The sequence below is a fragment of the Hippichthys cyanospilos genome, chromosome 14, assembly GCF_059441005.1.
Source record: "Hippichthys cyanospilos isolate Australia breed blue-spotted pipefish chromosome 14, RoL_Hcya_1.0, whole genome shotgun sequence".
Lineage (NCBI taxonomy): Eukaryota > Metazoa > Chordata > Actinopteri > Syngnathiformes > Syngnathidae > Hippichthys > Hippichthys cyanospilos.
In genome coordinates this window covers 15572430-15597233 of record NC_142382.1, presented here as the reverse complement: position 1 = coordinate 15597233, position 24804 = coordinate 15572430, and the positions used below count along the sequence as shown (strand labels likewise).

The 24804-nt window shown below is 37.8% G+C and overlaps 1 protein-coding gene across 2 annotated transcripts in view; it reads left to right on the top strand.

The window, feature by feature from the left end:
• The window catches only part of babam2 (BRISC and BRCA1 A complex member 2), a 73988-nt gene extending 50170 nt beyond the window's left edge, over positions 1-23818 (top strand). For both annotated transcript variants that reach the window (XM_088434092.1, XM_088434093.1), the window contains 5 exons: positions 13966-14065; positions 21813-21883; positions 22016-22098; positions 22194-22347; positions 23125-23818. In XM_088434092.1, coding sequence (XP_088290218.1) covers positions 13966-14065; positions 21813-21883; positions 22016-22098; positions 22194-22347; positions 23125-23188 — 472 coding nt within the window. In that variant the 3' untranslated portion in view covers positions 23189-23818. The remainder of the gene's footprint in view (positions 1-13965; positions 14066-21812; positions 21884-22015; positions 22099-22193; positions 22348-23124) is intronic.
• Positions 23819-24804: the final 986 nt, after the last annotated feature.

Here is a 24804-nt window from a genome sequence, read left to right as displayed (position 1 = left end):
GAGGGGAGGAAAAAACTCAGTGGTTCACATCGCAACATTAAAAAAAAAAAACATAAGCCAGGGACGCTGTAACCCCAGGGTTATGTGGATTTTTTTTTTCATTTTAGAAAAACGATTAGAAAACACAGAAGTTGAGATAACACATTCCCTCTTAATTAAAAATTAAAATAAAAAAAAATCTAAACTTTTTTTTTTTTTTGATGATGTGATTTTGGAACAATGTTGTGTTGTGTATTGTGTGTATCAGGAGTGTATCAGGAGTTGCCACCACACTGCCAGGAACAACTTCAAAATAAAAACTTACAGGCTTTCCTCTCTTTTGGTAAACTTAAGTTTTGAGGTTTGCCTCCACCTCTTTTCTGGTCTGTTTTACTCTACAGAGCATCACTGCATTTGCTATGATTTTTTGACATATTTTTTCAGCCACATCCACTATCAAGTAGAAAAATGGGACAAGAAAAGTTCACGCTTTTTTTTTTTTTTAACTGAGCTACTGAAATTACTCGAGGACGCATTTTAACCTGAGATCATAGCCTCATCTGTGTCACAATAACAGACAGACGCAATCCCCCTTATTTTATTCATTTTTATTTTGTGTTAATGAGACAAAAATATTTTTGTAAATGTTCTGAGTCCTGTGAGGAAAATCCATGTGATCCCTTTGTCTAATGACTTCTCTATGGGTTAATCAAAGGCTACTAAATGTAAAAATCAAACAACCTAGAATACACTTATTGTAATTGGAGGTGTGGGAGAACGCAGATTTCCTCTGTTAAAAAAAAAAAAGTTTCTATTTTCAAGAATTGTTGCTCAGTGGGAGTCATGGCTTGCACAAAATATCTTTCAGAACTCCTAATTAGGAATTGTTAACTTGCATGAAACTGGAAAGAATTACAAGTGTCTCTAAATACCTTAATGTCCATTCAGTCCAAACTAAGACAATTCTACTCCATAAATGGAAAAATGTAGCCCTGTTGCAACACTTCCTAGGAGTGGCCATCCGGTAAAAATGATTGCAAAAGCACAGTCATCACAGTGCAGAATGTTCCAGGTGAAAAAAAAAAAATGTCCTTGTGTCAGCTGCAGACACATGACATAAATCTCTGACACTTAAGATCCTGTCGACAAAGTGAAACATGAAATAAGATTGGATGATTTTGGATGGCATCAATGAAGAAGTCTCAGCAAGTATTGCTACAAGTTTGAAGCTTGCCAAAAAACTCCCACAGTGCTACTGTTGGGACAGGTGAACACATGAAATAAAGTTGTAAGAAAAGCGCAAGGAGTATGCAGCGCTACATGTAGGGCGTGTGGTATGTTGGGGTGTCTGAACACTTCCAGGAAAACGTGATAGTATGATAGTGAGACTACCGGTACATTAAATGACTATGTATATCTTGAGAGGCTGAGGAAGAGAGGTCTGATGAAGGTGACCACTTACTGTCGCTTTACTATATATCATTATTTGTGGAAAAGCAATGGATATTTGCTTTTAAATTTAGAGACTTTCACAGCATTGAAAAAGCCTTTATATCCTACTGGAGAAATATCAAATAAAGTTGTGTCTGAGATTCAAACTTTACTGTGTGCCTCCAAAAAAGTGATACAAAAACAGAGACTTTGCAATTATTGCAAGCTCATATAAACGCTGAGATTATATGAATTTCTGATGGGCACTTATTCTTAGTTTGTTTTTGTTTTTTTTCCATCTGCTGTCTTGTCATGCTGTGACAGATAAAAAATCTCACAGTTCAGGCTATATGATAGTTTTGAGTCCCAGATTGGATTGTTTTTTTATGATCAGCAAAAAAAGAAGAAAAATAAAAAGACATAGAATTTTGGTTTGAATTTTTTTGTAAAACAGTTTTAACCATTAATTTAGTATGAAAAAAGGATGAAGCAAATTGAAAGACATTGTGCGAGACACTGATTTACAGTATTTTCCGCACTATAAAGCGCACCTAAAAGCCTTAATTATTTTAAAAAGCTGATGTTGCGCCTGATAGTCAGGTGCGCCTTATAAATGGATCAATATTGAGATTGGGATTCGTAGATGGGGAATGAACTGATAAAGTAAGCTTTTCCTGTTTCTTTTGTGTGTTTACAGTTGAACAAGGTTGGTCATATTGACTGAGTTTAGCGTTATTATTTGAGTTATTATTGTTATTACTTTGAATATTACTATATTGTGATTGAAAAAGTTTTAAAATATGTAATCCGGTGCGCCTTATATATGTAAAAAGTTTTAAAATATGTCATTAATTGAGGGTGCGCCTTATAAGTCGGTGCGCCTTATAGTGCGGAAAATACGGTAAGTTTAAAAAGGAATGCTTATTGTAGATTTGGCAATTTCTTTCATTTCTCTTTTTTTCAATGTTGGATGGTTTGTTTTAACTTCAGTTAGATTATAGATTGCACAGCATGTTTTTTTATGTTTATATGTCCGAGACGTAGATTTGCTATAGGGAAAGGTCCTCTGTTGTGAAAAATTTCTGGCTGCAAAGATGATTTTGCTGTAGGGGAGTTCTACTGTATATACATCTGTCAGTTTACATGTGATTGTGTTAGCCTATGTACATATGTTTGAATGAACATGTTTGTGAACTTTCACGTTATGTTTGGATTCTATTAGTCTCTTCTCATGTTTTTTGTTGTGCCCAATGAGTGAATCCCCCTCGTGCGTGTGTGTGCCTGTATGCGCGCGGGCATTTGTGTGTGCGCGTGCGTGCATGCATGCGTGTGTGTGTGAAAGAGAGAAAGCGCCAGCCAGGTATGGGCCCACTCTGACCCTAGGGCCCTACAGTCTGGGCTTTCGTGCCTAGAATAATCTCAACCTGATGTTTATTTACAAGCACACGCCCCGTCGCACCAGGTTAACAGACTTCTGCCCCTCCCCGTTCGCCAAACGCCAGCTCTCTCCCTGCCTTTATTCAGTCTTCTCCCCTCTCCTCTCTTCTGCCTGTATTAGTCCTGCTCCAATGTTTTTTCCTTTTAGTATTATCAGATGCTTCTCCTTCTCCTGTATTCCTGGCCATCCCTATGTTTGACTACTTATATAGCTTGTATCTTCCAAGTGTCTGCCAGAAGTGGGTGACGTCATCAAAATGCAGCATATTTATTGGTTTAGCCGTGCAAACCAGCCAAAGAATACCAACCCCTACCCAATTCCTCGTATCAATTTTAGGAAATTTTCTATTGAATCTGAATTGTAGTAAATCCATCCATTCATTTTCCATAGTTTCTTATCCTCCTTAGGGTCAATCGCTTGCTGGTGCCTATCCCAGCTGTCTTTGGGCAGTAGGCGGGGGACACTCTCAATTGTTGCCAGGCTATTTCCAGGGCACATAGGGACGAACAATCATTCGCGCTCCCAATCACACCAAATGACAATTTAGAGTGTCCAGTACACCTGCATGTCTTTGGAATGTGGTAGGGAGCCAGAGTGCCTGGCGAGAACCTGTGTGGGCACGGGGATAACATGCAAATTCCACACTGTTGGTCCGGAGCGAGCTGGCATCAGCCAGCTTACTGTTCAAATAATAAAAAAATGCTGCTCACTTAAAAATACTTTAAGACAGTTTTTCTATGTTTCAAAATCATTTGTCACAGGGCATTATTTTAATTAACTTTTACAGTATGGAGTTTCTGCTGTATAAAATGGCCATTGTAGTAAATCTTTTTTGGTACACATCTGATCTTTGGAACAATGATTGAAGATTGAACTTTTTTTTTTTTTTCTTCAGTGGTAAAGTACTGATTCATACAGAAGTGTAAAATATTTTACTTAAAGAGAAATGGCATCATTAATTTTGTAAACTTTCTTTTCATACATCTTGTATTGGAGCTCTAGTGTGCAACTATCAAGCTTCACATGTACTGTATACAGCCTCACTGCTAACCTTGGCTTTTAATTACGTGCATATTTTGGTTCGCTTTGGCTGTAAGAGGGTTCTGCTTGAAATACGCATTTTGTTAGCGCTTCCATCATACATTGTATGTATGTTACTTTTTTGCTCAAGCCTCTCCTTCTTTGCCAGTTACATGAGGAGATGAGACAGAAGGAGGCTAAAGGCAGTGTGGTGCAGCGTTTGAACTGAAGAGCTCTGGCGCAGAAGTATAAAAAAGGGTGGTTGATGGTGCAGCAGCGGAGGGTTGAGGGTGGGGGTGGGGGGTAAGTGAGGAAAGCAACAGTGCAAATGCAGAAGCTCCATAGTATCACTTAGAGCCAAACTCATTTGACACCCTCCTCTTCCTGCCCAATGTTCGGCTCTTTCTCTAAAGACATTTGCACATATGCATATCAAGGCCCTCCCTGAATATACCCCGTTACATGCTTTTGTGCACCTTTTTGTCAGCTGTGTGGGAGTGTGTTAATTCATGACCCGCGGCAGCTCCTTCGCTGTTGTTTAAAAACAAATGATTGCATGTGTGTACAAGTTTGTGCATGATTGCATTTACTGTTATTCATCATGGATGCTCCTTAATTTCACATGGGAATGGGAGTTAGCCTGCCTTTTACCATACTTGTGTTTATGCAAATATATTGCCCTGTTAGTTTCCCTACATGTCCTGGCTGACCCTTTTTAGTCTAGTAGCACACTCATTATCTCTACATAGGCTCTACTGAAGAGGAAAATGGGTTTGTCTGCTGTTTTTTCATGGCGAGATTTTGACAGACAGCGACATTGAGCATTTACTCAAATTGGTGTAAATTTTAAATGATGAAGCTTTGAAAAAAATTGAAAAAAAATGTTTCAGAGTTTTTATTTTGTGGTTTTTGGAATCCAGGGGATAATGTTCATTTGTGTTTGGTATATTTTTGCTACTTGTCCTGCTATTCATTCTCTTTCTGTTGCTGTCTATTTTTTTTATTTTTTACCTAATTTTTCAATTTGTAATTTTGCCTCCTGTCTTATCTTTTCACCCCCCCCCCTTTGCTTTTTTCTATGTCTGCAGCTTGTTTATTCTCGCCATCTCTCCATTTTCTATCACTCCCTTTCCTCCGCTGATCCCTCTGGCTGATCCTCAAAGGGAAACGAGTGAGTGAGTGGGACTTAAAAGCAATGAAGCGCTCTGCTCTCCCCAGCAAGGTCGTCGCTCACTCGACTGAAACAGAAGAAGGATGATATATATATTAAAAAAAAAAAAAAAATCAACACACCGGAGAGGTGCACATTTCCCTTTCTCTCTCATTTTGTCTTCCTTCCACCTCTCTACTTTTTTCTCCCATCACGCCTGGGTTGTTTGATACCTTACTTTCATTTTCCTTCGGTTGCGGCTGGTATCTAAGAGTGCTGAACAAAACTTGTAAGCCCCCCTGAGCTACAGCATTGTACCTATGTTTCTATTCCCACTGGCTCCCGCTTTTTTGCTCTCTCTCACCACATTTTCTTCCATTGTCTTCAAACAGCCCGTCGCCGTAATGTTTTTGGCCTCACAGCTTGGGAGGAAAAATAAGTCGAAGTGCCCCGACAGACACCCACTTTTTGTTGATTTATTTATTTGTTTTACCAGTACTGCATTGTGTATGTGGCGCTTCGCATATGCTTCTCTCTTTGATGCCAATGGATTTGTTTCTTTTTCTGTAGCATTTATTGATTTTTGAGAAGTCAAAAAAAAAAAATCAACTTGCTTTAGATTTATTTATTATATAATGTTCATCAACCACTAAGAAGAAAAATAATGTGAAAAGCATAAACTTCATGCTAGAAAGTGTATTGTGTAAAGTGTAAAGTAGATTGGGAAAATAAGAAATCCGAGCTGCGCATAGGGATTTTTCGGTGATAGTTTTCGAGATAAAAATTGGAAAAGTGGTGGCTGCTGTCGTTGTGTAGCATCATATTGATCTGCCAAGCCTCTCACATTTCTAAAAAATACACACACACACACACAACCCGCAATTTCATTAAAATCGATAAGTTGTGTAAAACATTAATACAAATCAAATGTAACGTTTGCAAATTCTTTTCAACCTATATTCTGTTTTATATACGACAAGGATGAGAAATATGATGTTCAAATTGATGAACATCAATAACATTGAGAGGTTTTTGTTTCTTTGTTGTTTTTTTAATTACCTAACTTTGTATCTGATTTGCCGTACATTCCCCCCCAAAAGAGACAAGAGTGTCTTGGAAAGTTAAGAAGCTTTAAGAGAAGAAAATCCTGAGAGAGTTATGAATATTCCAGAGGTGAACAGGTTTGATGGAAACTTCTGGAAAATCTGGTTTAAAAAAAATCCTCAAATTAGAGTCAAACTGTTAAGTCTTCAACTAATGCTCATTTTAATAATTAATCTGTTGATTATTTTGTCAATTAATTGATCACAAAGATCTGAAAAAAAATGTTTTTGTTCAAAAACAGGAAATTATTTCAAAGTGATATTAAAAAAATATTAGGTTTGATCTCGAACAAAATCTGCAAAAATGTTGCTTTGTGGTTTCTAAAGTGAACGCAAATAGTTTTGAATATTTTGAGAAGAATAAAAAAATTGTCACAGCTTTGATGAAGGACTGCAAAGGTCCGAAAATATTTACTGTTGGTAGTCTCAAATTTCAAGTACGATATTTTGAAAATTCAAACTCTACAATGTCTCAAAATGATTGCTTAGAAATTGATTGATTAAAATATTAATCAATGAGTTGTCAATTGATTTTTTTTTGTAATTCTAGAACAGAATAAACAATCTAGTACTGTATAAATCCAATTCAGTATTTCCCACTTTGTGATTGACCATGCTGAATTAAATTTTGAACTAATTATGAAGATTCTCATTTAAAGGGTCCTATTAATAATCGTTTGTCAATCTTTAAAGTTTTAAAGTGAATTTTCTTTGTTTACAAAAAGGAAAACAATGCAGACAATCTATTCAAATTTGAGCATAATATAGTGTATGAAGATATCACTCATTTACTTTAGTCCTACACGAAGTATGATATAAATGTATTAATTAGAAGCTACTGTAAAGAACAAGACTAAAAAAGCCCTTACTCACAATTCTGAGTAATATAATTATTAATATAATAGTAATATAATAATTATGAATATGTATGTGTGCCATTGTAATGACTTGTGTGATTGCACAAAAAACTCTGATCATAAGCATTCTGTATGTCCTGCATGATCCGGTGATAATGAAATAAAATGTAGCCACTTGGCCTGTTGCACTGCACACCTAAGTACCGCATAGAAAAGAGCAGAGGGTTACTGTCTACTACACAGATATATATATATTTTTTTTGTTTGAATGCTCATAACAATCATGAAAATGTTGCAGGCATAATGAGTTAGTTTCTTTTCCTGATATGCTGTTTTACATTTGCACACATACCTTCCAAAAAGTGAATATTTTGTGTCATCAATCCGGAAAATATTCTGCCAAGTTTTTAGAATTTATTTATTTATTTATTTATTTATTTGTTTGTTTATTTATTTATGGTAAAATTAAGACAGGCTTTTTTATTTGTTTTCTTCAGCAGTGGTTTTTGTGTTCACACTCTGCTATGGATGCCATTTTTGTCTTGTTTCTACCTTATTGTTGAGTCATTGTTGGACACCTAACTGAGTCAATTAGGGCCTGGATCTCTTTAGATGTTGCCCTGAATTCCTTGTCCTCTGGATGGGCAATTGCTGTGCTCTGATGTTTGTATTCTAGCTACTACTGGGAAGGTTCAAAAGGGTTTGTTTTCTTCATTTGTGGATAAAGGATCTCACCGTGGTTTGCTGAAGTTTCAAAGCTTTAGGAATGCCTCCGTAGCCCTTTTCAGATTGAAAATTACTTTATTTCTCATTCGTTTTTGACTTTCTGTGACATTCTGTTGAAGCATTTTGAGATCTTTTGGCTGAATTCATTTTGTTAGACATTGATTTTTTCTAATCGAACAAGTCTGGATGCTAACAGCCTCTGGTGTGGTTAATAAAAATGTCTTGGATTTAATAAGTGCTCTAAATAGGAGAAACAATAAAGTGCACAAACCTCTCCTGTAAAACAAAATGTCACGTTTTTCTCACTAATTAATTCCCATAATAATTAGAAACCTAGTGTACATGAGAGCACAGATTCAAAATTTTAAATAGGATTGTGCTTGCTTTGTGGACATTGAAACCCATCTCCTGAATGATTAAATAAACTAGAAAAAGACATTTAGACATGATAGTGTTCTTCAGGGCTTGTTAGAAAGGTCTTTGTTCAAGCTTAACTGCCCCATTTTGTGGACAGTGACGTCCTTTTGGAATCAATTGCAATGGTTTTTGTGAGCCAGATCCATCTTGGCAAATTGAATTGTGGTCACCCAAATATTCTTTTTGATGAGTGGACCAAACACTTCGAAATGTTTTAGGAAATCTTTACGGAAGAACAAAGTGTGAATGGGAGCACAACTCAATTTAAGTTCCTGTTGTTGTCAAACTCGGATGATACAATACGCTTGCGCAACAATCATCGGTTTGTTTCAAGCAAGCCATCATTAAAACTCTCAAATGGACCAAGTGTTTTTCTCGAGATGGATTGCTTGTGTGGCTCTTGCTACAACTATCTTATGAGCAAACACATCGATCTTTTCATGTTCACGTCTCTTACCTGATTGTACCAAGCCCATGAGATGAGTTGGACACATTTCTCCTTCCCTGAGAAAACCTGCTGTATTGCATAAAAGAATTGAGTGGGCACCGTCTCTGCCCCCAAACCAGATTTAGGAGCCCGGAAAACTCAACACAGAGAGACAGTTTTAGGCTGCAGTGCACTAATGTTTGTGTATCTGCATTTGCCTTCAGGTGCCGGCTCACATGTTTGTGAGTTCTGGATGCTTAGGTGTGTGTGTGTGTGTTTATGTGTATCTTCCTGTGTGTGGGTGAACAGTCTTGTGCGTCCCATCTCCAGGGTCTGTCGAAGTGTTTTCCAGCCTTTGAAAATCGTTGCATTTCGATCAAATATTTTCCAAGGTTTTGTAAACATCTTGACATAGTCTGAAAATTGTCAGTCTGATTAAATAAATTTTGTGCTAACAGCAAACCCATATGACGCTACTCAACGCCGTTGCAGACACTTATGTAGCTCGCTCTCAGCCACTCAAGACGTCCTGTTACTGTCCCTCTACCTTGTCTCCTTGAAAACTTCTGGATTGTTTTATTTTAGTGTCTTTTCACGCAGAGCATTTCGTCATTGCAATACCTTATCAAGATCTCTCTTGAAGATATCTCTCATCAACGTGTTTGTGTGTAATGATAAACTTGGTTTTTGGTGTTTGGTTTTGTTTTTTCCAAATATTCACTCTTTTTTTAATTTAACACCAGCAAAACAACTGGGAAAAGCCTGTACACCATGTTGCATCACCTTTTAACAACATCTAAAAGGTTGTTTGGGAGCTGAAGACCCTAATTGTTGAAGCTTTGTGGATGGATTTTTTTCCTCCCATTCCTGTGTTATGAAAAGCTTCAATTGCTTATCCGTCTATTTTCATATTTTGTGCTTCATAATATTCCGCACATTTTCAAAGGGAGACAGGTTTAGTTGCCCCATGAACAACTGAGCCTTTCAGTAATGCTCCATTTTACCCCAAATATGACTCCCGGCTGTTTCCCAATAACGTGTTTACCTGTAAATTGTTTTAAACAAGTATTATTGGAGCATTCCTTAACCCTCCCAGTCTTCCCTTGTCCCTTTTGTCCCACGTAAGAAGTTTACTTTTCTCCCCCAGAATTTCACATTGATTGATCTCAGGGCCATTTAACTTTACAACTTCTATTGTACTTGAAAAGCGGATGGCTTACGGAAATCTCTCTTTCACAACTCCTTCTGTTTTACAATTTTCTCTGTTCCTGCTTAACACAATTACGTGTGAGACTAAAACCTGTTGTTAACGATATACTAATCACCATGACTAATTAAGCAGCAATCACCCAAAACCGCGTCGCAGGAAATACAGGACGTGAAAAGTTTGTTTCAAGTACCACCAGTACTTGAATCGTAATTGTTTAACTTTACTACTAGGATGAACATTTTCATTTGTTATTATTTGCCAACTGTTAGTCATACAGGCATATGTGATCCTAGGAGGCCACCATAGTTTTTTTAGGAAATGAAGAAGGTAATCTAAGTGGAAATGTTGCTACTTTGAAACGTCATCTGAATTTACTCTTTTGCTTTATCTTTAACATTGGTTGAATCATGATTCATGTCTACCCCCTCTGCAACTGAGCTTTTAACTGCTCTCGCTCTGTCACTGTATGCACACATATCACACACACACACGCACAAATCCCCCCCATAAACAAACAAACTGAGCCTCGTCACCATGCACCTGAGTCACAGAACATAATCTCTCTGGTTGATGAAGTCACAGGCAACACTGTCACATTGAGCACGGGTGTGTGTTTGTTTTCATATGTTCATGCACCCAGCTACTGTAAATATGTCATACAGTAAGCCACATTGCTCAGAGGGGTCGTGCCAGGCACTACGTTTGCATGACTCCAGCTTGTGTGGGTACTGGGGAGAGCCGGGTTACCAGTCAATACAGAAGTGAGGACTCTTAACAGGACCGCATGGAATGTAAAGCGGTTTTCTAGCCACTCATTCTTAACACTCATGTACATAAGGGCAGTATATATATATGATTTTTTTTGGGGGGGGAACATTCAAAATCAGAGCTGTAGTCACAGTCAAGGGGCAACTGAAGGTCCCACATCGTAATCTACAGTTATGTTCATAAATTCACACTCGAGGGGCATGTAAACTCATGCGCATGACTGTATCAGACAATCTTTTCCAATCATCAAACACATACAAAACATGAATGTCAACAGAAGTATTAGGGCTGCAGGTATCAAAGAGTGTTTCCCTCACCACTTCGCGCTTCATCTTTTGCACCCTCAGTTCTTTGGGGGTTTTTTTCATAAAAAAAAAAAAAAAAAAGAAGCTCTATTGCGGAGAGGCGTGCTGGGAAGGTTTCTTGCAAGCCAAACAGACGAGTTAACTATAAACACACATGCCAAGTGCACTCTTCAGACTTCGACCTAGAGCCCATAGTTGACCAAACAATTCAATTTATTACAACTTGTCACATCTTCCCCATGCTCTGTTTATCCTTATATTATTCCTCCCGCCGCACATTATTACTTGCTTGTGAGGTGACGTCTGCTGGTGGCAACGTTGTAAAATAGCTTGGACAAGTCTGGCGAGACAATCACTCTATCAGCTAATGGGCACTCCTACAAGATATGTGATTATCTACCGCCGCAGCATCGACCAATGAGGAGTGGATTACAACGTCTGCCCTCATTGGTCGATATCCAATGAGGGCAGTTTCCAGTCATGGAACCTTTCTGATGCACCGCATACCCCAGTGGCACAACCGCTTTCCCATGTGAACCAGGTCTTTAAAGCCTCATTGTTTCGAATTAAGAATATCCATTTACTGGTGTAATGTGTGCAACATGCGCACTACGGTGTCTCAGAGACACCATACTTCGGAAGCATACGCCAAGCGATTGATGGAGCGAGGGAATACAATTATAGTTCACCATTGGTTTCAGTGCACAATAGCGTAGAAGCTACAAAATTTGGGCAAATATGTGAACACCAGTTAGTTAGCCGGGGCTTCCACAGACATAATCAAGGAGGCCACAACTGGAAGTGGGAGGCCCATCGGCACCGACACAGGACAACTGACACAAGAGCTGCAAAGTACAAACGCTATGGCCAAAATCCTAAACTTCCATACTTTGCTGCGTGGAGCAGAGAACCTTCCTCTCCTTCTTTTATTTAGAATTGGCATACAAAGCCTCAATTTCCTCTATTTACATGTTTTTATTTGCAATTAGCATATAAACCAAACACTCGCTCCGATGCACACAAGATACAAACGGACAGCCAAAACGTGACTTGAATTTCATTGGCAAAAGTTTTCCTCCTTTGGATTTCGTAGCTAAAAAAAAACAGTTATATGAAAAAAAAATGTTGATTTGTAAGAACACATTTATTTGCACCTTACTGAAATTAATAGTGAGTTTTTAAAATGAATACCCGTCTAAATATTGTTCTAAATACTGTTCCTTTAAATGATTATGTTTTCAACAATTTAAATGGTTAATTCTTGTTCAATTTCATTCAAAATTATGACAAAACACATAAGTATGAATGTATTGATTGGCTTAGTCTCTCAGCAAATTAGAAGTTATTACTACGGGGGGGGGGTCATCAAAACAGCAGTTTTTAAAACACAGGATCGCTGTGGCGATGACGTGACCATGTTTAAGTCAACTTAGTCCTGTTCTAAAATTACATGTTCAAATTACACAGAAGTGTCTTCAATTTGTAGCCTTAAATGACTGATGATGAGTCAAGGAACTCTTTTTAAGATGTCACACTTTGATATATGTTGTAATTGGAAAGCCGTTTAAGGGTTTGCCATGTGCTGTATATTTACTTTTTATTCTCTTGGGTTGAAGGCTCAGACTGAAGTGTTTGGTTGGTCTCATTTTAATTCATGTCATTAAAATTAAATATTACAGTGGTTGTTATTATTTCATAACAGGTCATGTGAACTGACCTTGAGTTTGTTTTTATATTTTCATAGACCTCTATTAATCGTTCAAATGACCGCTGTCTAATTAGTCTCCTTTTGAAAGAGGGTTGTAAAAGCAAAGCATATACCCCTTTGACACAAATGAGTGACAAACAAATCACTGTGTATTTTGTTCCGAGGTCTGCATTTCCATTTGAATGATGCAACGCTATTCTTAGAGCTGTGGGTGGATAGATGGGCATTATTTAGATTTTCCCCTTTCAAAGGCTTGTCTTTTCACTGCTGTGAGCAATTTCCAATCGAATGTTGGTTGGTGTATGGCAAATGCACAGGCCAATGCTAATTATATGCACAAAGCCTACTGTAAATAAATAGCGTCTTAGAAATTCTCAAGAAGAGACAAGAAGCTGCTTTCATAGCAGCTTGGATTGCGATTGAAAAAGCCCCTTTAGACTGGGTTGCAAACAGGTTAAACTGCAGGGTGTGATGTGATGTCATGGCAGAGCAGAAGATGAGGAACCAGCACTTTTGACAAAGAGGTGTATTCAGAGTTGCATCAACTCTCGTCAAAACTATGAGTCCACTCATTACTGACCTATTGCTGAACTCTATTACAACATGCTTCCCATAAAGATTTGAGTGATGACGCTAAGGTAAAACAGATGATTCTGCACTCCACCTTCCTCCCTGTACTCCCACAATCATACTTTATTTGTGATACGTTGCAGTTCTCAGGAACTTTGGTGTGACCTCAGGTTTACAGGGAATCCAGATTAGGAAAAGTCTATCTGTGAACATACGGTAATATGCCAATGATTTGCTGATCTTGGGGGAATTTTGCGGGATCATGACTGGCCTGTGACTAACGTTTACACTAACTTTCCTCAAGGTACATGTGATGTGACATTTAGCCTAGTGTTGTTTATTGTTACATTATTACATCCTTCTACAGACCCTTAACTCCAACTGTCCACATTTCCTCAGCTTTATAAATGACATATTCTTTCTAAATGGCCTGTGACCATCCTGGCATAATGAAGAATATGATGAAAATAGAAAGCAGCAGCAGAAAATGCAATAAAAGCCAGTAAGCGGCTCTTTCAGACCTTTAACTCGTCCTCGGGGTATTCCATTTTTATTTTGCCCCAGATGAGAGAAAAATGAGGGAATGACAACCTCGGTCGGTTAGTCATTGGGGAACTACAGCAGCAGATTTCCTTATTAAATGAGCATAGGCTGATTAATGGACACATATGATGTCAGTACAAAAAGAGTGCAGTACAGGGGAAACAAAGGTAGATGCTGAGTCTTTTTCATCCCTGGGTGTTTGTGTCCAATGCATAGTGCTTTATCAAGTGAAATGCTTAAAGTGAACGTCACTTAATGTAATGTAGGAATCCCAATACGTCTAACTAGAGTCTTGTCTTTTTTGTTCAAACAGTGCTTTGGGAGGTGCCTCTGCACTAAATATCCCAGCATTCCCCAGCGGAGGATGCTTGATTGACTATGTCCCCCAGGTGTGCCAGTTACTCACCAACAAGGTAAAGAATGCTTTCACTGTACGCAATATTTTTTTCCTAACTACTTGCATTAGCACTTATTACGACAAATTTGCAAGCACCGCTTGTGAGTCAAAGCAAAATTCTTCAACACACCTCTAGTGTGCCCAGCAAAACAAAATGTGTCAACAGTCTCGCGTAGATTCTGAGATACAAGTCAATAATGGTTAAATAGACCATATTTCTCTCGCTTTCAGTGATTTAAGAAATTCATTTTCGTGAAATGAACATCGGGAAAGGGTTCAAAAATCACTTTTCTTAACAAAAGGTACTCAACTAAGGAGTCAAGTATTATCAATATGGCTATATATAAATAACATTTTCGATATCAAACAATTTTTGAACAAAATAGCTTTTGACAGCTGAAAACGACAAGAAAGTGGACTCTAGATGCTGCTAGAGAAATCCGGAAATCACATTGTAATTTTTTTTTTTTTTTTAGAAAAGCACTGCTAATATTTAGTGCAGGAGCCTTTGTTTGCAATTACAGAGGTCAAATGTTTCCTGTAGTTCTTCAACAGGTTTGCACATACTGCAACAATGATTTTGGCCCAAATCTTCTCCAGATCTGTAAGGTTTCAGGGCTGTCACTGGGCAACACAAAGTTTCAGCTCCCTCCAAAGGTTTTTTTTTTTTTTTATTGGATTTAGGTCTGGAAACTGGCTAGGCCACTCCAAGAACCTTGATCTGCTTCTGCAATGTTTGTCCAATCAAGCTTGTTTTTTGTCAAGCCCATGCTTGTGTTGTGCATTCATGCACGCGTGTCCCTCATCTGCTCATGTGGGCGCTCTGGCCAGCATCCACTGGCCGTCTGAGCGCTCCTTGGTCTCTGTAGGTTGACAGGTAGGTCTGCCGTGTAGACTGGATGTAATGCCATTTATCCCCAGGGGAAGTCAACCCCACCCCCACCTAATGCATAAACACGCACACACAAAGTGAACATTGCTTCAGCTGTATCCTTTCCTGTTTACCTGGATTCCCATGTGAGGGAGTCCCCGAATGACCCGAGTCCCTTTAGCTGTTTTTAGTCCAGCAACATTTGAACTGACCAAGAACACGCCACGATCTGTGGTAACGCTTGTATTGCTATGCAGCATGATTGCAAAATATTTTGTTTTGCAATACTAAAGAAATGAATGTGTTATCAGTGCTCATACCTCAAATTTACTGCTGTCAGAAACAGTTCCTGCCAGGCTATTTTAGCTCAAGCCACATATATACACCCTTTTTTAGTCGTACAATACAGCCCCCCCCCCCCCCAACCCCCCCCCCCCCCCACACACACACACACACACACACACACATGCACACACACACACTCAATTCGTGTGCATGCAGACTTAGCAGGAAGTGAATTTATCTTTACTGTGAATCTTTATTTCTCTTTGTGTGAACGCGAGAAGAGAAATGTGAACAGGATTTGATCAACATATATACCTTAAGACGACAACCATAATAAGCAAACTGTAAAAAGGACCAAGCCTCTTTCTTTTCTCAAAGTTCAAAACCTGTTTCCAATGTTAATGTTTAGCCAGGACCAAAGTGACACAAGACAAATAAGTTAGCCTTTGGTGTTTGCTGGTTGGTTGTTATTGCTGCCTTTGTTTGCCATAGCGTTGTCTTAAAAGCCAATGAAGAGGAATAAAACAGTAAATATAATTTGCTCATTCGTGCCCCCCCTTTTTAACGGTAACTATGTTTTTGTTTTACATTTGTGAAGTGCATAAGAAATAGAATAATAAAATGGGCTGGCCTCATTGTAAATGAAACATCATGGAGGTGTCGCAGATTGAGTCCTTTTTGGCCTCTCACTAGAGCACAAAATGTTCTTTTTTCGAGGAAAGGTAGGAGGAAATTGACCGATTATGAATGTATTCTGCAGACATGACAAGGCATGAAAGAGATTTGCTGTTGGAAAAAATGTCAACGAAGGTGGGGTGTATGACAATACCTTTAAATCCAGTAATATGTAAAAAAGAAAAAAAAATTGTAATAATTTTTACAAGAAGAATAAAAGTACACAGTGTATCTAAATTTACATTGCATTATAAAATACATTTGTCCAGCATTAGGACAGTAGAGTATTTACAGTATTTGTGCTGGGTATTGTGTCTTAATAGTGGCTTTGCAATATATTGCGATACACCAAAGATGGATGTATTCTTATTGTGATATATTGGGCAATGTTTGAAAAAAAATCGATACATTAAAAATGACTGAAAAAGACAGCAGGAAATTATTAGAAAAGACAATTATATTTATTCGTTTTCAGAAGCCACCCATCATTGCCATCTATGAGCACACTTCATTCTTTCTTTTTAAAAAAAAGCATGTCCACATTTTTTTTTTAAATTTCAAGCATGCCCTTGACTGTGTTCATATGTCCCCAGCAGTTGAGAATCCTCTTTTAGATGGCACTCATGTGGCAGGAATACTGAGGTAGCACTTTGCCACATCTGCCAGCATAGGATGCTGGTGAAAGTGCTCATCATCCATGAACAAAACAGATCTCGCACTGGTGAAAAAAAATACAACAAAAATCAAAGAGAAATTGATCGTTATAATTCGTCAAAGAGAGTAAAACCTCAACTTACGGTTGCTTCTGTACAGGATTTTTTTCTTCATAATTACGAAAATATAGCATATCAAAACATTTAAATACATATTAGCATATTAATACGATTAGCGTATAAATTACTGTATTTTTCGGACTATAAGCCACGACTTTTTCCTCATGATTTGAGCACTGCGGCTTATAGTCCAGTGTGGCTCATCTGTTGTTTTTTATTTACTGTATGTTTGCTACCTACCAGGAAGCAAATGTGTGGATCTGTTCGAGGTTTCAATTTATGGAACAACTATGAAATAGAACTGAAAAGATGTGAACAAATGGCTGTGCTCAAAAAGAGTTTTAAAAAATGTATTATTTAAAAAAATGTCTAAATTGAAAGGGAGAATGTATAAAATTGTGGGTAAATTTGGACATGTAAATTTTATATACAGTACCCAGTATATATGATTTTATTTATGTAGTTATGATTGTATGTATGAATTATGTGCAATGTGTATCTATGTTCACTAATCTATCAAACAAAGGGAAATTAAAAAAAAGATGCTTTTGAAGTACTATAAATATCTTGGGACTAAATATGTAGGTATGTTCATTTTGTTAAGCAGAGGATGTTGCTGTTGGCAGACAATTAATTAAATAACAAAAATGTAAATAACAAATTAAATAACAAAAAAAATAGAAACTTCCATGTACCATCATTTTGCGGAAATATCTAATTTTATTACCTGTGGCTTATAGTCCAGTGCATCTTATTCGTGACAAAACAAAACCTGAAATCTCAAAATTCCCATCTGAATTAAACACCACGAGATTCTCCTGTTCGTTAATATGGCTGCTCGTTGATGAGGAGTAGGCGGCGGATATTACTGCGGAACATATACAGGAACTTAGATTTACTTAGAATTACCGTGGATAACTTGAACACTGCGGAAGCCTGAGGTATGACTACAACAGCAAAAACGAAGGAAATACTACCTTCGTATCAAAGTTTCATTTGACCTGTTTGGAACATGGCCTATTCGAAAGATAACATATTGTAACATTTAATGTGGTGTTTTTGAAGCGTTTCGAATGATTCACATGTTAAACACAATTTCTAACGTGACAAAAATCATGATACGAAAGCCACTCCAATGTGGATGGAATTGAAAAAAGAAAACATTTCATATATATATATATATATATATATATATATATATATATATATATATATATATATATATATATATATATATATATATATATATATATATATATATATGCGCCCCAGATCTCACCAGCTCTAACATACTCATGTAAGGACTGTGACGTCAGCTATAAGGTCATTGGTGGTGAGGATTTTTTTGTTTTTTTTTTTGGCAGAGAAATGTCTTCACTCAAAAGGAGAGAGTTCCGGTGGTGTTATTTCTACACACTCCTATAACAGACAAGTGCGCACACACACAAAATCACAAGTACAAACATCGTACAGTCAATAGATATGCGTTGGATGCAGTCATGGGTGCGGGCAGACGAGAATACCTGCAGAACAACATCACCCGTGTTGCGTCACTCAAAGCTCGGGGCAGCCAATAAACCAACAAATCACTATGAGATGGAGGTGTAATTTTTTTTTTTTGGAGTATGGGTGTGAAAGTTATACATGGTCACTTCCTTGGATGCAGGCATATACACAGGCAGTCGCTACAACAAGTCTAGACATCTCTGTTCAAACCTGTTCAAAATGGCAGGCTTTTGTGGCATTAGGAAAATGAAATAAAGATGTAGGAAACAATTTCTGCATTCTTTACACCATTAATGTGACCTATAAGCTACTGTATGCAACTCGACAAAACTAAATAAATTAAGTGAAAAATTCAAATGTACCATTACACTTTCGTTTTAATTATTACTTGTTGATGACATACTGGAACCGAAACTGGGCCAAGGAATTTACTGTTGAGCAGGCGGGGTGCTGATGTAGGTCGTGAACATAATTGTCGGGGGCTCAGCCAAACGACCCAAGTGTTTAAATGAAGGACTTTTTGCTCGTGTGCAGGTGCATGCACAGTGATGTCATGTAAAAGTATTTTTGATCTGCAAGTTATCTGCCATTAACTGTAAGCAACTATTACATTCGTTACCCGTGTTAATGTTCCTCTAAGCCACAGTATTGTTGACATTCTGGGCAGGTTCACTCTGAATGCTACTCAACTTGTATTTTTCTCAGATTTACACGAGAGCCTTTTTGTTTTTTACAACCCTTTACTGTCACTTCCAAGACTAAGGCTGTCAAACTAGTAATAAACATGTCGTAAATGCTCTTTAAATGGCTAGATTTTGTACAAAATACAATGCAAATACTGTATACAAGATTCCCTTGCACATCATGAACTGCTGCTCATTGTTAACTGAATTCAAGGTTCATTGTGACATGTTCACATTTGAATTATGCAAATTTGTGCTGCGGTTGACTGGTGATCACTATAGAATAGGCATGTTCAAACCCAGTCCTCGGGGGCTGCTACCATGCATGTTTTTGAGGTTTCTGTCCTCCCAGCACACCTGATTCAAATGATCAGATCATCGGCAAGCTCAGCAGAAGCCTGATAACGATGCTGATCATTTGAATCAGCCGCATTGGACAATGGAAATCATGCAGATAGTGATCCTCAAGGACCGGGTTTGGACATGCCTCCTTGAGAACGTACCCCAGCTTCAAACCTTAAATCGGTCTTGATGATAATCCTATGATCTAGAATGAGTATAATTGTGGATTTGATTTTACAATATTCATTGGCGGTTCTAGAACGTGTTACCTGGAGTGGCAGGGGGGTAAATAGAGCCGTCAAAGATTATACATACAAACAACTGACCATTTTTTTCTTGAAAGAGGTTTGCAGGTAGCTTGAAAGCGAATGGTTAAATTGGGGAAACATGATACCAATCAGGGTTGGGCAGGAGTTGGGGCGGGAGTAAATTCCAACTCCTGCCCTCATTGGTTGATGGTCGACCATTGGTTGACCACAACTTTGAAAGAAGTCATAAATAACAGCAGTCAGTCCTCAGCAGGAATAACATTGTTAGTGATGTACATGAACGTGAATCTCACAGATTTGTGCTACCTTAATGTTACCTTGTCCTGGGTCTTTTGCTGCATTCTGTGTGTCTTGTTACCACAACTACAAATCAAAGATCAGCCTTACTGCTCAGCTTGAAACACTACCACATTTTAAGCATTTGCTTTTTTTTCTTTTTTTATTTGGCATCTTTAAGTTCTTAACATTTCCCTTCTACTTGATTCAAATTAGTAGTGCTGGATAATGCGGTTTGAAAGCGTATTGCAATATATTGTGAAATATGGGACAGCGTTTGTTAAAAGGCTTTCTATGACACATATATTAGCAATGCCTGAAAAACAGAAAACATTTTCATAAAATAGATAATAACAGAGAAAAATCTATTTTTCTTTTTTATGTCATGCATCATTGACTTCTTATCTATGAGCACACATTAAACAGTTTGTTTGTTTTTTTTAAAGCAGTATGTCCACTTTTTTTTTTTTACATCAAGCATGCACTTGACTGTTATGTCCCCAGAAAATTGACACATATCATAATGAAGATTTATCCTATGTAATTCAGAAACACACATTCTTAACCACAAATACACATCAGCACAACATGAAATGTGATGGTAAATTATAGAAAGTAGAATTTTGTTGACCTTTTTGGTCAGCTCCAGGGCTTTTGCTGCCGTGCTCTCATAGTCCTTCGTTAAATTGTTTGAAAACATGTCCGTTATTGGTAGTTGAATGCTGCCACTAGCATTTCTTTTTAATTTCCATAATATAGTCTGCCTTATTGGACCCTACTTCGGATGTGCATGTTGTGGCTGGATGGTGATGTTGCATTTGCGTTGTCAAATCGGTCCGTCACCACTTGAACATATACGTATGTTCGCAATGAAAACCCACGGCAACCTTATCCAAAATGCTGTTATCAGTCTTTCATTTTTTTTAAGGCTGAAATGTTTTCAAGTGGATGATTTTGCCCTCTCATTGTCCACAACTTCGTACTCGATTTCGTCATGCTTAGCTAGTTTTGCTCTTAAACCAAAAGCAGAACACATCAGATCTGTGATGTCACTTGCATTGGTGAGAAAAAAAAAAGACGAGAACCAAGAAGAAATTGATATTTACAATTTGTCAAGTACTTCATTATAAAGAAAATATTACAACATATTACAAAATAAGGCGTGCTAAAATTGATACACAACATATTGGAAACAGAAAGTGGTATTGTGATACTTAATCGTGTCACTTCATATTGCAATACATCAATATTTTGATATCATCACCCATCTCTACAAATGAGTGTGTCTTCTTCAGCCTTGTGGTAAAGTCGTGTTTATTTGTATAGCCCGGATTCACCATAGTCTCAAAGGGCTTCACTGGTGAAAAATGGAATCATACAGAGCATCACAAATACACAACAGCATCCCCTGAAAAAAAGCGCAGAGAAGAGGAAGAAAAATGTGAAAAACTACATCTGGGAAAAAATAGAAACCGACAAAAGGCATCGCAAGTGGGAGGAGCCCCCTTCCATGCTCAACAGGTTGCACTAGATGCCAAGTGCTATTTTTTTTTTTTTGCCTCCTCCACTCACAAAGATGATGTTAGCGTGATGTGCCTGTGCATCCCTTCAGGTTTACAATAAAATAAGCTGCCCTAGGCAGAGGAATTCTTTGATCATTTGTTCATACCAGAGGTACTGAATAAATTATGAGTACTCAATGGATGTGTAGTCATTTCTGATAGATAGATTTCATAGGCAAAGTAATAGTGGCAGTTGGGGTGGTGAGGCATTGACCCCTCCTCGGATCCATCACAGACTGAATTCATTAATGGGGTTATAAAATGTTGTTCGCAACTATAGATCATTATTATTGTATTGAAAAATAAATTATGTCAAATTCTTTAAGAGAACTGGTTCTTTTTAAAAATTACAATTGTTGCATATAAAAATATTGATATTGAATAAATTATTTAAAAAACCTTTACACGTTTATTTCAGAAGACACGTTTTAGACACTTGAGATCAAATTAATCCTGTAAAGCTTCATCAATAGTGTTGCTGTTTTGCTTTGAAAGTAATCCCTCCGTTTTGTTCTGTAAAGGTGCAATATGTCATTCAAGGCTACCAGAAGAGGCGGGAGTACATTGCTGCATTCCTCAGCCACTTTGGAATGTGAGTTAACAAGAGAGGATCACGTCCTCTACTCAAAGCTTCAGTGGCCATTCATTTGTCTCTGCCTCTAATCTTTTACTAGACTCCATGGTGTCTATATAATCAGTGTGTCTGTGTGTGTGTGTTTTGCAGGGGAGTGGTGGAGTATGATGCAGAGGGATTTACAAAGCTTACCCTTCTACTCATGTGGAAAGACTTTTGCTTCCTAGTACATGGTGGGAGCATCACAAAAAACACTGCACTCGATTGTGGAGCTGTGATACCTCTTCCTTATCAATAAATGACCTCATTTTGTTCTTCTTCTTTGTAGTGGATCTCCCACTGTACTTCCCCAGGGACCAACCTACCCTCACCTTCCAGTCCGTGTACCACTTCACCAGCAGCGGGCAGCTTTATTCACAGGTGCAGAAGTCATATCCTTACAGCCCACGCTGGGACGGCAATGAAATGGCCAAGAGGGCAAAGTAAGGGCGAATGCCATTATGAGTTCAGCTCTGTTCTGCTATGATGGGAAATGCTTGCTTTGAGATTATTGAAACCACGTGGTTCACATGGTTTTTCCACCCTGCATTGTGACATTTTCAAAGAATAAATTACAGTATCTATGTCGTATTTGTTTAACACTTGTGCATGCGCTTTGCAAACTATGCACATTCAATTTGTTTTTCCTAATTTTGTAAATGATTTTCAAGGCGTAATAATTGAAGTTATTTATGTTTTGTTTTGTTTTTCCACTCAAATTGTTCAGTGGCATCAGTTCTATCCATACATATGGTTTAATTTTTACCAGGACAATATAAGGACAAAATAGTGAATTTTAAGAAAAAAATTAAAAGGTTTGGATCAAAAGACATACACATTTCTGTTCTCGAATATCCCATATGACACATTAGATTTTTAAATAAGAAAATAACTCACTATTTTTTTTTTCACACATGCGCATTTTGGGAATAATCACAGTTATAGTGAAAAACTAATGCATTCCATTTTTAAGTAAAATTTTGACTGATGGAGATCGGATCTCAGATTTTGTAATCAATGTATGCACAAATCCAGGTAATTCCAAATGTGCTTGTATTGTGTCAATCCACAAATAAATTCAACACACTTTTATAACCGTTAACTATTGATGGTGTCTTACGGGCTTGTTTGCATCCATTCCATCATTGACGAGTGGTGTTGCGTGTTTTATTTGAAAAAATTTTACTCTTAACCCTCGTCTTCCTCCCTCCCTTCCCCAGGTCTTACTTCAAGACGTTCATCCCTCAGTTCCAAGAAGGAGCCTTTGCCAACGGGAAACTCTAGTTCCCTGGGGCTCTGTTGACATGCCTGTGGTTCTGTGAATGTGTCGGTACATGCCATGGTGTTCCTGTGTGCACGCTGCATAGATAGGTTCACTGAAAATCCTACAGCAACTTATGCCATAAATTGGGTAGATATGTTGTGCTAAAAATGTTGTAATTTGCTGTAAATATATGATCAGCACATCCATCATTAAAACAGTGTCACTTTTCTACTAATTACTGTAAGTTCATGTTTATAGCACTTCTAAATTCTTGTGAGAAAAGGCTCTACAAACTATTATGAGGATTTCCGTATGTTAGCAGGAGAGCTGTAATGAACGTGCAAATTGTACATTTTCTGACTTTGTACATGGGCTAAGCCTGTCTACTCCTTTTCCATTAGTGACCTGCCATAGCAAAGTTAGCCAGAACCCGCTCAAGGGGTAGCAGTCAAGAACGGTTCAGTAGGTCGAACTTTAGATCGATTCATGTTAACCTGAGTTCAGATTAACCTCAAACTACCCCTTTTAACGATTAAAAAGTTCATGAACTAAATATTGTAATGTTAGAAAAAATCATGTATTGCAAAAGAGACTCAACAAAGAAGTCAGTAATTATTTCACAAACTAAAAAGCAATTGTTCAATACCTTGTCATTGTCTTAAGACTTTTCTGTGGCGACTTCTCAGAATACAGGTCGAAGTATTGCTCACCATAATGTCTACTGAATGTGGCGGACATTTTGGCAGGAGCAAGTGTCTCACAAATATGGAATATTTTTTAAAACAAAATATTACTTTGTGTTCTTGCAGTATTTATATTGTGTTGTATGCAGACATATGCAGCACATTCTACCTGCACCCTTGGACTTTTTGCTTTCTAGTTGTCCAAAAACAGAATTTGTGACATTGATCGGGTATGACCAGACTGCAACAGTCCCGGTTTTGAGTCTCATGGATTTCACCTGCTTCATACTTTTGTCTCTCTTTGACACAGGTCTAGTCCTGGAATACCATTTTTTTTAAGTGCATATAGAAAGCCTATTGGGCCAATGTCGTTTCAACTGAGAAAAAAAAAAGGTGGTATCCCCTGCCACAGTGCCGAGAGTTAACGGGATGCAAAATTACTTGCCTGTTTTCGAACACAAAGTGTCACTTTAGTATTTTTTATGTTCACTTTTGTATACAAGGTTTTGAAAGAAAAAATAAGTGCTTGCATTCAATGATCAATAGCTGTGCTGAAAAGCAAAACAAAGCAAGTACTGCACTCACTTGTAATAAGCAGTTGACTCAAGGTCCGTCCAATCATCTGCGTCACAGTCGGGCATCTAAAAAGTACATAGAAACACTCATTCAATGCACCAGAATGTATGAGCAAATTTTAGGGATACTTGGAAATATGTTGTCATTTATTTGATGAACAAAAACGACAACAGCCACACGCCAACTCAAGTTACAGGGGCAGGGGGTATAAATTCTCCTGCAGTGGCACAAAACTCGTAACCCTAAGCCTCCTTGCTTATGCTGCATTCAAGGAAGTTTGGAAGTTGGATTTATCCTCCTCAGACTGTCCCATTTCTGACTTTAAAGCATTGGAGCATCCCCAGCACATCACACTGCCACCACCATGCTTTACTATT